Genomic DNA, 16,373 nt, shown 5'->3' on the forward strand with positions numbered 1-16,373 from the left:
AACCTTATCATAACTGACACTGTCGGCTACACTAAGAGCTGAATATGCTTCCTGCGCTTTACCAGTCAGCACACACTGCAACATCAAAGTGCGGTCAGAATCAGGCCAACTCCTAGCGTCAGCAACACGCTCAAACAACGAAAAGAATGTCTCAGGGTCCTTTTCATTAAACCGAAGCAACAACCGTAAGTTCCCAACAATATCAAATGTGTCTGGGTCACGACCAAAAGAGGAACGACCCCTAGGTAACTCTGGGTCACCTTCCCAGAGCAAACTTCCCTGAGAGCATTCCTTCCCTAACCAACTCTAGTCGCTCTTGTTGCAGCTTGATTTTAGCACGCTTTATATCCTGTTTAAATTCTAATTCCCTTTCATATTTTACACGATCATGCCCTAGCTGTAACAGAAGCAGTTCTTTCTGCTGTTCAAAAAGAAGACTACTATGACTAACCGATGGAGCGGTCATTGTAACATATCGGGGAGACAACGAGTCCACAGCAGAGGCTGCCCCAGTGGTAACTTCGAGAATACCACTCTCCATACCACTCTCCATCAAATTGTCCTTCAATATTAACCTAATATAATATATAACCAGACACAACACGAGAAATGACAATCACACCGAGCACCACAGAAGAGAGATGGGATATGGAGCTTCCCCAAAACCTACAATAACTCAACCCTAGTCTTCGTGCGGATTCGCGGTGGGTAATAACGCACTGTAGCCCGCTGGCAAGGAAATAAACCCCCCAGCACGCTGGTAGATTCCACCAAGCCACGGATGTGCCCCCGAGACAACTGCTCAGTCCACAGACACCACACAAAAATAAACATTTAACCATGCCCAACGTATTCCAAAACATAACACGTCACTAAGCCTATCAGGGGAAAAGGCTATAGCTCCGGGAAGCAAATGTCACTACCCTATCCAAATCTCCCACTGAGGTACACAGCCGATTGTACTCACCTCCTCAGACCAATGTCCCAACAGCGAGTAGAGCAAGTTTCTGGGCAGGGCCTGGAAACTAACCAATGTACTCTCTCCAACGCAGTACACAACCCCAAAAAGCAAAGGCAACCAATACTGGGCCTATCAAACTCAACCAACCTAACAAAATATACAGTGAGGGAAAAAACGTATTTGATCCCCTGCTGATTTTGTACATTTGCCCACTGTCAAAGAAATGATCAGTCTGTAATTTTAATGGTAGATTTATTTGAACAGTGAGAGACAGAATAACAACAAAAAAATCCAGAAAAACACATGTCAAAAATGTTATAAATTGATTTGCATTTTAATGAGGTAAATAAGTATTTGACCCCCTGTCAATCAGAAAGATTTCTGGCTCCCTGGTGTCTTTTATACAGGTAACGAGCTGAGATTAGGAGCACACTCTTAAAGGGAGTGCTCCTAATCTCAGCTTGTTACCTGTATAAAAGACACCTGTCCACAGAAGCAATCAATCAATCAGATTCCAAACTCTCGACCATGGCCAAGACCAAAGAGCTCTCCAAGGATGTCAGGGACAAGATTGTAGAACTACACAAGGCTGGAATGGGCTACAAGACCATCGGCAAGCAGCTTGGTGAGAAGGTAACAGTTGGTGTGATTATTCGAAGAAACACAAAATAACTGTCAATCTCCCTCGGCCTGGGGCTCCATGCAAGATCTCACCTCGTGGAGTTGCAATGATCATGAAAACGATGAGGAATCAGCCCAGAACTACACGGGAGGATCTTAATAATAATAATAATATGCCATTTAGCAGACGCTTTTATCCAAAGCGACTTACAGTCATGCGTGCATACATTTTGTCAATGATCTCAAGGCAGCTGGGACCATAGTCACCAAGAAAACAATTAGTAACACGCTACGCCGTGAAGGACTGAAATCCTGCAGTGCCCGCAAGGTCCCCCTGCTCAAGAAAGCACATATACATGCCCGTCTGAAGTTTGCCAATGAACATCTGAATGATTCAGAGGAGAACTGGGTGAAAGTGTTGTGGTCAGATGAGACCAAAATGGAGCTCTTTGGCATCAACTCAACTCGCCGTGTTTGGAGGAGGAGGAATGCTGCCTATGACCCCAAGAACACCCTCCCCACCGTCAAACATGGAGGTGGAATCATTATGTGTTTTTCTGCTAAGGGGACGGGTCAACTTCACCGCATCAAAGGGACGATGGACGGGGCCATGTACCGTCAAATCTTGGGTGAGAACCTCCTTCCCTCAGCCAGGGCATTGAACATGGGTTCATTGGACACTGTGTTAACAAACCTCCAAACGAGCTTCAATGCCATACAACACTCCTTCAGTAGCCTCCAACTGCTCTTAAACACTAGTAAAACTAAATGCATGCTCTTCAACCGAACGCTGCTTGCACCCGCCCACCCGACTAGAATCACTACTCTCGACGGGTCTGACCTAGAGTATGTGGACAACTACAAATATCTAGGTGTCTGGTTAGACTGTAAACTCTCCTTCCAGACTCACATTAAGAATCTCCAATCCAAAGTTAAATCTAGAATCGGTTTCCTATTTCGCAACAAAGCCTCCTTCACTCATGCTGCCAAACATGCCCTCGTAAAACTGACTATCCTACCGATCCTTGACTTCGGCGATGTCATTTACAAAATAGCCTCCAACACTCTACTCAGCAAATTGGATGTAGTCTATCACAGTGCCATCCGTTTTGTCTCCAAAGCCCCATATAATACCCACCACTGTGACCTGTACGCTCTTGTTGGCTGGTCCTCACTACATATTCGTCGCCAAACCCACTGGCTCCAGGCCATCTATAAATCACTGCTAGGCAAATCCCCGCCTTATCTTAGCTCATTGGTCACCATAGCAACACCCACCCGTAGTCTGCGCTCCAGCAGGTATATCTCACTGGTCATCCCCAAAGCCAACACCTCCTTTGGCCGCAATTCCTTCCAGTTCTCTGCTGCCAATGACTGGAACAAATTGCAAAAATCTCTGAAGCTGGAGACTCTTATCTCCCTCACTAACTTTAAGCATCAGTTGTCAGAGCACCTTACCGATCACTGCACCTGTGCACAGCCCATCTGAAATTAGCCCGCCCAACTACCTCATCCCTATATTGTTATTTATTTTGCTAATTTGTACCCCAGTATCTCTATTTGCACATCATCTCTTGCACATCTATCATTCCAGTGTTAATACTAATTGTAATTATTTTGCACTATAGCCTATTTATTGCCTTACCTCCATAACTTGCTACATTTGCAACAACTGGATATAAATGTTATTTCTGTTTTATTTTGACTTTGTTTTGTTTTACCCCATATGTAACTCTGTGTTGTTGTTTTTATCGCACTGCTTTGCTTTATCTTTGCCAGGTCGCAGTTGTAAATGAGAACTTGTTCTCAACTGGTTTACCTGGTTAAATAAAGGTGAAATAAAAATAAAATAAAAATAAATGGGTTGTGGATGGGTATTCCAGCATGACAATGACCAAAAACACACGGCCAAGGCAACAAAGGAGTGGCTCAAGAAGAAGCACATGAAGGTCCTGGAGTGGCCTAGCAAGTCTCCAGACCTTAATCCCATAGAAAATCTGTGGAGGGAGCTGAAGGTTCGAGTTGCCAAACGTCAGCCTCGAAACCTTAATGACTTGGAGAAGATCTGCAAAGAGGAGTGGGACAAAATCCCTCCTGAGATGTGTGCAAACCTGGTGGCCAACTACAAGAAACGTCTGACCTCTGTGATTGCCAACAAGGGTTTTGCCACCAAGTACTACAGTGGGGGAAAAAAGTATTTAGTCAGCCACCAATTGTGCAAGTTCTCCCACTTAAAAAGATGAGAGAGGCCTGTAATTTTCATCATAGGTACACGTCAACTATGACAGACAAAATGAGGAAAAAAAATCCAGAAAATCACATTGTAGGATTTTTAATGAATTTATTTGCAAATTATGGTGGAAAATAAGTATTTGGTCAATAACAAAAGTTTCTCAATAGTTGTTATATACCCTTTGTTGGCAATGACACAGGTCAAACGTTTTCTGTAAGTCTTCACAAGGTTTTCACACACTGTTGCTGGTATTTTGGCCCATTCCTCCATGCAGATCTCCTCTAGAGCAGTGATGTTGAAAGTCCGTGTCGCTGGGCAACACGGACTTTCAACTCCCTCCAAAGATTTTCTATGGGGTTGAGATCTGGAGACTGGCTAGGCCACTCCAGGACCTTGAAATGCTTCTTACGAAGCCACTCCTTCGTTGCCCGGGCGGTGTGTTTGGGATCATTGTCATGCTGAAAGACCCAGCCACGTTTCATCTTCAATGCCCTTGCTGATGGAAGGAGGTTTTCACTCAAAATCTCACGATACATGGCCCCATTCATTCTTTCCTTTACACGGATCAGTCGTCCTGGTCCCTTTGCAGAAAAACAGCCCCAAAGCATGATGTTTCCACCCCAATGCTTCACAGTAGGTATGGTGTTCTTTGGATGCAACTCAGCATTCTTTGTCCTCCAAACACGACGAGTTGTGTTTTATACTATTTTGGTTTCATCTGACCATATGACATTCTCCCAATCCTCTTCTGGATCATCCAAATGCACTCTAGCAAACTTCAGACGGGCCTGGACATGTACTGGCTTAAGCAGGGGGACACGTCTGGCACTGCAGGATTTGAGTCCCTGGCGGCGTAGTGTGTTACTGATGGTAGGCTTTGTTACTTTGGTCCCAGCTCTCTGCAGGTCATTCACTAGGTCCCCCCGTGTGGTTCTTGATTTTTGCTTACCGTTCTTGTGATCATTTTGACCCCATGGGGTGAGATCTTGCGTGGAGCCCCAGATCGAGGGAGATTATCAGTGGTCTTGTATGTCTTCCATTTCCTAATAATTGCTCCCACAGTTGATTTCTTCAAACCAAGCTGCTTACCTATTGCAGATTCAGTCTTCCCAGCCTGGTGCAGGTCTACAATTTTGTTTCTGGTGTCCTTTGACAGCTCTTTGGTCTTGGTCATAGTGGAGTTTGGAGTGTGACTGTTTGAGGTTGTGGACAGGTGTCTTTTATACTGATAACAAGTTCAAACAGGTGCCATTAATACAGGTAACGAGTGGAGGACAGAGGAGGCTCTTAAAGAAGAAGTTACAGGTCTGTGAGAGCCAGAAATCTTGCTTGTTTGTAGGTGACCAAATACTTATTTTCCACCATAATTTGCAAATAAATTCATAAAAAATCCTACAATGTGATTTTCTGGATTTTTTTTTCTCAATTTGTCTGTCATAGTTGATGTGTAACTATGATGAAAATTACAGGCCTCTCATCTTTTTAAGTGGGAGAACTTGCACAATTGGTGGCTGACTAAATACTATAAAATTATAGACTGATCATGTCTTTGTCAGTGGGCAAACGTACAAAATCAGCAGGGGATCAAATACTTTTTTCCCTCACTGTACAACCAAAGCACCTACAGAATTTAACATTAGCTCCACGTTTTCTCCCAAACACAACACTTTCAAGATCCCAGACTAGCCCCCACTTGTCACGAACCGGCTCAAAATTCGTAACAAAAGGGAGACAACGTGGAGACAAGGAATACCAAAATATATATTTATTAACTAAAGTAAATTAAGTACGATTAACAATGGTGTGTGTAATCAGTAATCAGTAGTGTAAGTGAGTGTTTTGCATGCATAAATGTAATAATGCAAGGTGTTGAAAGGTGCCAAAGCAAACAACCAAAAAGCCACAAAAATACCACAACAAAAATCAATAAAGGTGTCTGCATGGAGAGTCTCCCCAATGAATGTGGAAGAGGTCCATTTATCCTGGGACACACCCAAGCCCAGGTGTTTCCCATGTAGCTGACGACCCTCCCAACTCCGCCCACCGGCATCCTAATAAGGAAACAAGAGCAAAGAGAGAATACGGCAGACAGAGTGGGAGGGTCGTCACAGAAGGTACACAGTGAAAACAGCACAGAAAGAGGATGGGCTTGGTGTCTGTGTGCGAGTGGGAAGGTACACAGTGAACACAGCACAGAAGGAGGAGGGGCTTGGTGTCTGTGTGAGAGTGGGAAGGTACACAGTGAACACAGCACAGAAGGAGGAGGGGCTTGGTGTCTGCGTGAGAGTGGGAAGGTACACAGTGAACACAGCACAGAAGGAGGAGGGGCTTGGTGTCTGTAAGAGAGTGGGAAGGTACACAGTGAACACAGCACAGAAGGAGGAGGGGCTTGGTGTCTGTGTGAGAGTGGGAAGGTACACAGTGAACACTGCACAGAAGGAGGAGGGGCTTGGTGTCTGTGTGAGAGTGGGAAGGTACACAGTGAACACTGCACAGAAGGAGGAGGGGCTTGGTGTCTGTGTGAGAGTGGGAAAGTACACAGTGAACACAGCACAGAAGGAGGAGGGGCTTGGTGTCTGTGTGAGAGTGGGAAGCTACACAGTGAATACAGCACAGAAGGAGGAGGGGCTTGGTGTCTGTGTGAGAGTGGGAAGGTACACAGTGAACACTGCACAGAAGGAGGAGGGGCTTGGTGTCTGTGTGCGAGTGGGAAGGTACACAGTGAACACAGCACAGAAGGAGGAGGGGATTGGTGTCTGTGTGAGAGTGGGAAGGTACACAGTGAACACAGCACAGAAGGAGGAGGGGCTTGGTGTCTGTGTGAGAGTGGGAAGGTACACAGTGAACACAGCACAGAAGGAGGGGCTTGGTGTCTGCGTGAGAGTGGGAAGGTACACAGTGAACACAGCACAGAAGGAGGAGGGGCTTGGTGTCTGTGTGAGAGTGGGAAGGTACACAGTGAACACAGCACAGAAGGAGGAGGGGCTTGGTGTCTGTGTGAGAGTGGGAAAGTACACAGTGAACACAGCACAGAAGGAGGAGGGGCTTGGTGTCTGTGTGAGAGTGGGAAGGTACACAGTGAACACAGCACAGAAGGAGGAGGGGCTTGGTGTCTGTGTGAGAGTGGGAAGGTACACAGTGAACACAGAAGGAGGAGGGGCTTGGTGTCTGTGTGAGAGTGGGAAGGTACACAGTGAACACAGCACAGAAGGAGGAGGGGCTTGGTGTCTGTGTGAGAGTGGGAAGGTACACAGTGAACACTGCACAGAAGGAGGAGGGGCTTGGTGTCTGTGTGAGAGTGGGAAGGTACACAGTGAACACTGCACAGAAGGAGGAGGGGCTTGGTGTCTGTGTGAGAGTGGGAAGGTACACAGTGAACACAGCACAGAAGGAGGAGGGGCTTGGTGTCTGTGTGAGAGTGGGAAAGTACACAGTGAACACTGCACAGAAGGAGGAGGGGCTTGGTGTCTGTGTGAGAGTGGGAAGGTACACAGTGAACACAGCACAGAAGGAGGAGGGGGCTTGGTGTCTGTGTGAGAGTGGGAAAGTACACAGTGAACACTGCACAGAAGGAGGAGGGGCTTGGTGTCTGTGTGAGAGTGGGAAGGTACACAGTGAACACTGCACAGAAGGAGGAGGGGCTTGGTGTCTGTGTGAGAGTGGGAAGGTACACAGTGAACACTGCACAGAAGGAGGAAGGGCTTGGTGTCTGTGTGAGAGTGGGAAGGTACACAGTGAACACAGCACAGAAGGAGGAGGGGATTGGTGTCTGTGTGAGAGTGGGAAGGTACACAGTGAACACAGCATAGAAGGAGCGAAGTAGATGAGACCAAAAAAAACATAGAACGCTCATGAAAACAAAACAAAATTAAAACCTTGATACAGGCATTTGGAACATCGCGCTAAAACATACATTCAAATTAATTGAATTAATTTGATATCGTCCAGCCCTAAGCAGGCTCTGAGCGCTACTCCTGAAAGTTTGAGGAGGAACTCGATATTGAGATTCTTCTGGACTGGTGGTTTAAGGGAGGGAGTTCTACAGGGCAAACGATCATTCACCTTTCCATATTGGGTCAGGGGTCACCTAGAAAAGCAAGCCTATTCTGATCTTAACAATGGTCAACTAGGATTTTCTAAATCGGAAGTATCCAATTGACATCAATGAATGATCAATGAAGTCAGAATCACGCACGCTTATGTACACTGAGTATACCAAAGATTAGGAACACCTTCCTAATATTCAGTTCCTAATATTTAGGAGTCACCTGGTCAGTCTATGTCACGGAAAGAGCAGGTGTTCTTAATGTTTTGTATACTCAGTGTACATTCTGAATGGTGTCCTTAGTCTTGAGGGAAGGGGTGACTGGGTTCAAAACTCAGCCTGTAATCCCATCAGTATTGAACCAACCAACCTCTTGCTTGTTTGTCCATGGCACGTGTGCCATTTTAATGAGCACACTGTCTGAGAGATTCACAGAGGGCGGGACGGAGCAACACCCTGTTTATGGGTGACTTGTAACACCTGGGGCTCTGACAGAGAACAAGCGGCAGCTACGCAAGGACAGACTCAACACCAGGAAGGCCCAACAATCATCACAACCATCACTCACACATGCCCACACTGCAACATAGCCTGTGGAGCTCAGCTAGGCCTCTACAGCCATCTGAAGACCCACACATAGACGTCCCCATGGAGGACAATCATACTGGACTAGAGTGATCGCTGATGATGATGATACAACATGTGTTTGTGTATTTTGTGTTTATGTGCCAGCATGTGTATAGCTGTGGGTATAGCTTTGGGTATAGCTGTGGGTATAGTTAAGTGATAACGCCCGAGAAGCCGGTGTTTATTGGATATATTGCCACGGGTGTTGTTAGGCCCGAGACGAAGTAATGATTGACATGTTTTCATAAAAAATGTTATTTTGATTAATTTATTCATACTATTTCATCCTTCCACAAGCTATAGTCCTGACACAAATCTAGGGTTGCTAGAGACGCGACCCAGTCATTCGTTCTTTTTGTTCTGTATCTATGGACGCGACCCAGTCGTTCAGTCTTTTTGTTCTGTATCTATGGACGCGACCCAGTCGTTCAGTCTTTTTGTTCTGTATCTATGGACGTGACCCAGTCGTTCAGTCTTTTTGTTCTGAATCTATGGACGCGACCCAGTCGTTCAGTCTTTTTGTTCTGTATCTATGGACGTGACCCAGTCGTTCAGTCTTTTTGTTCTGTATCTATAGACGCACCCAGTCGTTCAGTCTTTTTGTTCTGTATCTATGGACGCGACCCTGTCGTTCAGTCTTTTTGTTCTGTATCTATGGACGTGACCCAGTCGTTCAGTCTTTTTGTTCTGTATCTATGGACGCGACCCAGTCGTTCAGTCTTTTTGTTCTGTATCTATGGACGCGACCCAGTCATTCGTTCTTTTTGTTCTGTATCTATGGACGCGACCCAGTCGTTCAGTCTTTTTGTTCTGCATCTATGGACGCGACCCAGTCGTTCAGTCTTTTTGTTCTGTAACTATGGATGTGACCCGGTCGTTCAGTCTTTTTGTTCTGTATCTATGGACACGACCCAGTCGTTCAGTCTTTTTGTTCTGTATCTATGGACGCGACCCAGTCGTTCAGTCTTTTTGTTCTGTATCTATGGACGCGACCCAGTCGTTCAGTCTTTTTGTTCTGTATCTATGGACGCGACCCAGTCGTTCAGTCTTTTTGTTCTGTATCTATAGACGCAACCCAGTCGTTCAGTCTTTTTGTTCTGTATCTATAGACGCAACCCAGTCGTTCAGTCTTTTTGTTCTGTATCTATAGACGCAACCCAGTCGTTCAGTCTTTTTGTTTTGTATCTATAGACGTGACCCAGTCGTTTGCTCTAAATGTTCCATTGCCATACTGGCTGGCAACATTCTTATCCCTTGCCTGCTAGCTAGCCAACTACGGCTAACTTTCAGTCACATCAAAAGGTTCAGCCAGAATAACAGCAAAGTAGCTGCATTTGCATTTGTTTAAGCTGTTTTCCTGTGACATTTATTTGGATACATCCATAACAATGAGCTAATGAGGCGCGATTTCGCCTGGCATAGAGAATATGATCACTCGTCAGGACACTGTTGTTCAGAGGAGCTAGCCAACAACTTAGCTACAGTAACACAATCACTTCAAACTGAAGTTGGAAAGACTGCAAATTAGCTGCGTTTCATTGTCCCTTTTTTCAATGGCTTTAAAGAATATATATATATACACTGCTCAAAAAAATAAAGAGAACACTTAAACAACACAATGTAACTCCAAGTCAATCACACTTCTGTGAAATCAAACTGTCCACTTAGGAAGCAACACTGATTGACAATAAATTTCACATGCTGTTGTGCAAATGGAATAGACAACAGGTGGAAATTATAGGCAATTAGCAAGACACCCCCAATAAAGGACTGGTTTTGCAGGTGGTGACCACAGACCACTTCTCAGTTCCTATGCTTCCTGGCTGATGTTTTGGTCACTTTTGAATGCTGGCGGTGCTTTCACTCTAGTGGTAGCATGAGACGGAGTCTACAACCCACACAAGTGGCTCAGGTAGTGCAGCTCATCCAGGATGGCACATCAATGCGAGCTGTGGCAAGAAGGTTTGCTGTGTCTGTCAGCGTAGTGTCCAGAGCATGGAGGCGCTACCAGGAGACAGGCCAGTACATCAGGAGACGTGGAGGAGGCCGTAGGAGGGCAACAACCCAGCAGCAGGACCGCTACCTCCGCCTTTGTGCCAGAGGAGCAGGAGGAGCACTGCCAGAGCCCTGCAAAATGACCTCCAGCAGGCCACAAATGTGCATGTGTCTGCTCAAACGGGTGGTGGTATGAGGGTGGTATGAGGGCCCGACGTCCACAGGTGGGGGTTGTGCTTACAGCCCAACACCGTGCAGGACGTTTGGCATTTGCCAGAGAACACCAAGATTGGCAAATTCGCCACTGGCGCCCTGTGCTCTTCACAGATGAAAGCAGGTTCACACTGAGCACATGTGACAGACGTGACAGAGTCTGGAGACGCTGTGGAGAACGTTCTGCTGCCTGCAACATCCTCCAGCATGACCGGTTTGGCGGTGGGTCAGTCATGGTGTGGGGTGGCATTTCTTTGGGGGCCCGCACAGCCCTCCATGTGCTCGCCAGAGGTAGCCTGACTGCCATTAGGTACCGAGATGAGATCCTCAGACCCCTTGTGAGACCATATGCTGGTGCGGTTGGCCCTGGGTTCCTCCTAATGCAAGACAATGCTAGACCTCATGTGGCTGGAGTGTGTCAGCAGTTCCTGCAAGAGGAAGGCGTTGATGCTATGGACTGGCCCGCCCGTTCCCCAGACCTGAATCCAATTGAGCACATCTGGGACATCATGTCTCGCTCCATCCACCAACGCCACGTTGCACCACAGACTGTCCAGGAGTTGGCGGATGCTTTAGTCCAGGTCTGGGAGGAGATCCCTCAGGAGACCATCCGCCACCTCATCAGGAGCATGCCCAGGCGTTGTAGGGAGGTCATACAGGCACGTGGAGGCCACACACACTACTGAGCCTCATTTTGACTTGTTTTAAGGACATTACATCGAAGTTGGATCAGCCTGTAGTGTGTAAAGAAAAAAGTATTTAATAAGATTATTTCATTCATTCACATCTAGGATGTGTTATTTTAGTGTTCCCTTAATTTTTTTTAGCAGTGTATATATACATATATACATATATATATCCATAAAAACGATGCCAGCTGATTCATGATTTCGACCGGCTGAGAAACGCTGCCTGCCTTTCTGTCTCGTCCCGACTCCCGACACGTTCATTACTATGGGACAGCAGGAGATCGAATTTGAATATTGAAATAATGTTGCAAATGTCGGAGAGACAGACAGCAAGGTTTATTCAAATCTCCGCTGTTGAAAACTAAATGTTAGTCTAAAAGAAATGTGAGATAATGTCTAGTTGCTTTTTATAGTGGAGTTCAAGTTCATAAAGTGCATGACTGGGTTGATGAGACGCAAAGCGGAGTGCCTGGATACAGCCCTTAGCCGTGGTCCGAGGTACCTTATTGCTATTATAAACTGGTTACCAACGTAATTAGAGCAGTACAAATAGATGTTTTGTCATACCCGTGGTATACGTGATATACCACGGCTGTCAGCCAATCAGCATTCAGGGCTCGAACCACCCAGTTTATAATTGTGGGTAGATGTGTGTATAGCTGTGTGTATAGCTGTGTGTATAGCTTTGTGTATAGCTGTGTGTATAGCTGTGTGTATAGCTGTGTGTATAGCTGTGTGTATAGCTGTGTGTATAGCTGTGTGTATAGCTGTGTGTATAGCTGAGTGTATAGCTCTGTGTATAGCTGTGTGTATAGTTGTGTGTATAGCTGTGTGTATAGCTGTGTGTATAGCTCTGTGTATAGCTGTGTGTATAGTTGTGTGTATAGCTGTGTGTATAGCTGTGTGTATAGCTGTGTGTATAGCTGTGTGTATAGCTGTGTGTATAGTTGTGTGTATAGCTGTGTGTATAGCTGTGTGTATAGCTGTGTGTATAGCTGTGTGTATAGCTGTGTGTATAGCTGTGTGTATAGTTGTGTGTATGTGGACATTGTGAGTATGTGAAAGCAGTAGTCAGGTTTTATCTTCTCCAGGTTTTCGTCTTCCTCATTCGTTCACCTCTTCATATCCCTCTCTCTCTGCTGTTGGCATTCCCACATGAGGCATGAAAAGGCTAAGCGACCTGTAATGTCTTGCACAAGTGCCTGAGACTGTGACTCAGTGTGGGACTGTCAAAGCCGGTGGCAGGCTATGAACATGAGCACCGTAGGCCATCATTAAGACACTGAGAGCCCTGAACTGAACATACCCATCATCAGCACTGATAAGGACATTACATATGACAAAGCCATCAATGAGGAAGACATCCAGGACCAGGAAGAAGAGAATAAGGCTTTATAATTGGGCTTTACAGGACAAGAAGCACAAAGCTAATAGGGCAAAGTCCAGGCAAAAGGGACTTGATGCTCCTGCAAGTTGTGAGGTGACATTTTCCTGCCCAAGAAGAGAGGAGGGATGGGGCTTGTACTCACCAGGGCTTTCTCACCGTCACCCTGGGACTGGGACTCAGAACATGAAGAGTCCATGGTTCCACAGAGTGCTGCCTGTTAGAGATGCTCAGAGGCCTGCATGTCTGTGGAAGAGAGAAACGGAGCGGGTTAAGAGACAGAACATGACAGGTAAACATATAGATGGAGGGGAGATGGATGGACAAGAATGCACACCACACACACACTATCGAAACTGACCGCCAGGAACACACACAGCATAAACAATGAGATCCCAGCACATCAGGACATATGCCAAAAGATCACAGGTGAAAGTGGAAGCCAACCAGGCAGCACAGTGTACAGGGGTCATACGCTGCCATCTGCAGCTCAAACCTTCAGAGGTCTGATCATTTTGGATTTTTTTTTTACCCCTTCAATTATTACTTATATGTGATGCTGTTCAGAGCAAGGCTGAACTTCAAATGTGACATCCGCCATCTGTCCTCCTGCAAGCTTCTCATAAGTCAAGCCCAATAATTTCTTTACCCCTCATTTACTTTCCAAATTGCAACTGCTTCTTTCGACAATCCAACATGACAATCTAGCCTACCTGCCACCAGCTGAGGCATAAACTGATGCTGATGCTGATTGCGTCGCTCTCTCGCTGTCTCTCTCTACTCTTCACAGCGGCAGTCACATTTTCCCCTGGCAAATCAACAGCAAAGTCTCCTCCTCCCAAAGCATCAATAACCTTAATAGCCAATATCCGAGTCTCTGAGGTAGCCTCTCATCTCAGCTCTACAGAGGCAGATTAATACAGCGGCACATCATGTTTCTGTCGGTCGACACAGAGACAGGAACTCTCCGCCAGTTTCTGTTGATGCGTCCCAAATGACACCATATTCCCTACATAGTGCACAGATAGGAATGGTTATGAAGGTTTCTGTTTCTTGGGGAAAGCCTCCAGCAGCATTAAAGGGGCAGTCTGGGATTCAAACAACAACAAAGCGGTCACCCCACCACTTTTTTGTTTCTGAGAGATGTGGCTGAATCACTCTCAAATTCATAGACAGAGCTATGGATAGAAGGACTAACTTTTTTTCCCCAACCATTACATATTTATTTTCTGCAGCTCTTCTGGGGCCAGTGGCCATTTCTCCTCATGATGGAAACCAACTACAAGGGAAACGGAGAGCCGAGTCAGTCATGGAGAAGACATCGGCTGCCTCCCAAACGGCACCCTTTTCCCTATACAGTGCACTACTTTTGAGCCCTATGAGCCTGGTCAAAGCAGTGCACTAAATAGGGAATAGGGTGCCGTTTGGGATGCACATAAAGAGTGGGGACAGGAGAGAATGCTGGAACTGTGCTGTGACATAATGTGAGCTGCTCAGGGACAATGGGTTTCCACATGGAAGTGGTGATGTTATGTGGAGCGCTATAAACTAAAGAGCCAGGAACTCTGTAGCTAGTTCATAGAACATCCACGTTAACATAGTTGGATTTCTAGAGGTGTTATGGGTTAGCAAGGCTACTCTCTCTCTATCTCTGCCTTGGCAGTGGCACAACAACCCTGCTCCAACCACACACACACACACACTGTACACAACTACACACACACACTGTACACAACTACACGCACACTCCTGAGGTCTGTCCCACAGCTGCCTGTCAGGATGAGCTGCCTATGAATAATTCCCAAACACACTGGCAGGCAGCTGGGAATCCCAAAATAGTGGCTTGGTGACTTGGCCCAGACCAGACAGACAGGGGATTACAGCAGGGACCAGGGTAAGCCTGCTGCCTGAGCCCCGACCAACAACAGCCACAATCACAACAATTCATTAGGACTCAGGTTCTTACCTCCACAGATCCACATACACTAGGGCTGGCGCGGTAATTGTATAATCATGTAACAGACTATTATGGATGAACAACTTCATATTGAAGTGGACAAACTTTACCCTAAAGCAGCTGAGTAAAAGCTAGCCTGGTTTATAGCTAACAGCAGAGAGGAGGCTAAACTAGCCAGTTTAATCATTTAACAAAAATGGAACAAACAGCTGACTGAAGACCAGACGGCCAGGATTTCAAAAAGACGACACGTGCGGTTGAGTCTGTTTCCGCGGTAACGATGAATCTTTACAACGTGATTCAACTTTGTTGCTCCTTGTTTCAGCAAAGTGTTGTAGCAGAGAAGTTATTTTTTGCTTTCGAACGATTATAAAACGGTGACCGCAGTCATTTGGCTGACAAATAACTGTCATCCAAAATTCCATGGCTGTCACAGACCTAATACACACACACATTGATAAGGAGGAAAGGGAGTTGAAGAAATAGCACCCCACTCACTCACAAACACGACTGAAGGATGAGCTTCATGACTTTCTATGGCTCTCATCTGTCAGTGGCAGACAGAGATGTCAATCATTTCAGGATCAGCATCCGATTGGAGCGTTTTGTCTGTTAGTCCAAATGAGGGAGAACTACTCTCGGACAAACTGAGAGACAGACAGACACCTTTCTCTCCCCCCACCAGTTCTCTCTCTCTCTCTCTCTCTCTCTCTCTCTCTCTCTCTCTCTCTCTCTCTCTCTCTCTCTCTCTCTCTCTCTCCCCCCCCCCCCCCCTCTCTATCTGTTCTGTCTCTCCATCATCTGTTCTCTATCTCTCTCAATCAGAATCTGTTTTCTATCTCTCTCTCTCCATCATCTGTTCTCTTTCTCTCTCCCTCTTTTCTCTCTCTCTCCATTCAGCTGGTCTGTTCTCTATCTCTCTCATCTGTCTCTCTCTCTCTCTCTCTCTCTCTCTCTCTCTCTCTCTCTCTCTCTCTCTCTCTCTCTCTCTCTCTCTCTCTCTCTCTCTCTCTCTCTCTCTCTCTCTCTCTCTCTCTCTCTCTCTCTCTCTCTCTCTCTCTCTCTAGTTAGCTGTGTTGTCTGTTCTGTCTCTCCATTCAGCTGTGTTATCTGTTCTCTATATCTCTCTCAATTCAGCTGTATTATCTGTTTTCTATCTCTCTCTCTCCATTCAGCTGTGTTGTCTGTTCTCTTTCTCTCTCCATTCAGCTGTGTTGTCTTTTCTCTATCTCTCTCTCCATTCAGCTGTGTCTGTTCTCTATCTCTCTCCATTCAGCTGTGTTGTCTGTTCTCTCTCTCTCTCTCTCTCTCTCTCTCTCTCTCTCTCTCTCTCTCTCTCTCTCTCTCTCTCTCTCTCTCTCTCTCTCTTTCTCAGCTGTGTTGTCTGTTCTCTCTCTCTCTCTCTCTCTCTCTCTCTCTCTCTCTCTCTCTCTCTCTCTCTCTCTCTCTCTCTCTCTCTCTCTCTCTCTCTCATTCAGCTGCTCTCTCTCTCTCTCTCTCTCTCTCTCTCTCTCTCTCTCTCTCTCTCTCTCTCTCTTCTCTCTCTCTCTCTCTCTCTCTCTCTCTCTCTCTCTCTCTCTCTCTCTCTCTCTCTCTCTCTCTCTCTCTCTCTCTCTCTCTCTCTCTCTCTCTCTCTCTCTCTCTCTCT

The 16,373-nt window shown here is 46.1% G+C and overlaps 1 protein-coding gene across 4 annotated transcripts in view; it reads right to left on the reverse strand.

Moving 5' to 3' along the window:
• The window catches only part of LOC121550240 (oxysterol-binding protein-related protein 8), a 176,387-nt gene that overhangs the window by 141,536 nt on the left and 18,478 nt on the right, over positions 1–16,373 (reverse strand). For all 4 annotated transcript variants that reach the window (XM_045213597.1, XM_045213601.1, XM_045213598.1 and 1 more), the window contains exon 3: positions 12,914–13,014. In XM_045213597.1, the coding sequence (XP_045069532.1) occupies positions 12,914–12,967 (54 nt within the window). In that variant the 5' untranslated portion in view covers positions 12,968–13,014. The remainder of the gene's footprint in view (positions 1–12,913; positions 13,015–16,373) is intronic.

The sequence above is a fragment of the Coregonus clupeaformis genome, unplaced genomic scaffold, assembly GCF_020615455.1.
Source record: "Coregonus clupeaformis isolate EN_2021a unplaced genomic scaffold, ASM2061545v1 scaf0126, whole genome shotgun sequence".
NCBI classification, from domain to species: Eukaryota; Metazoa; Chordata; class Actinopteri; order Salmoniformes; family Salmonidae; genus Coregonus; species Coregonus clupeaformis.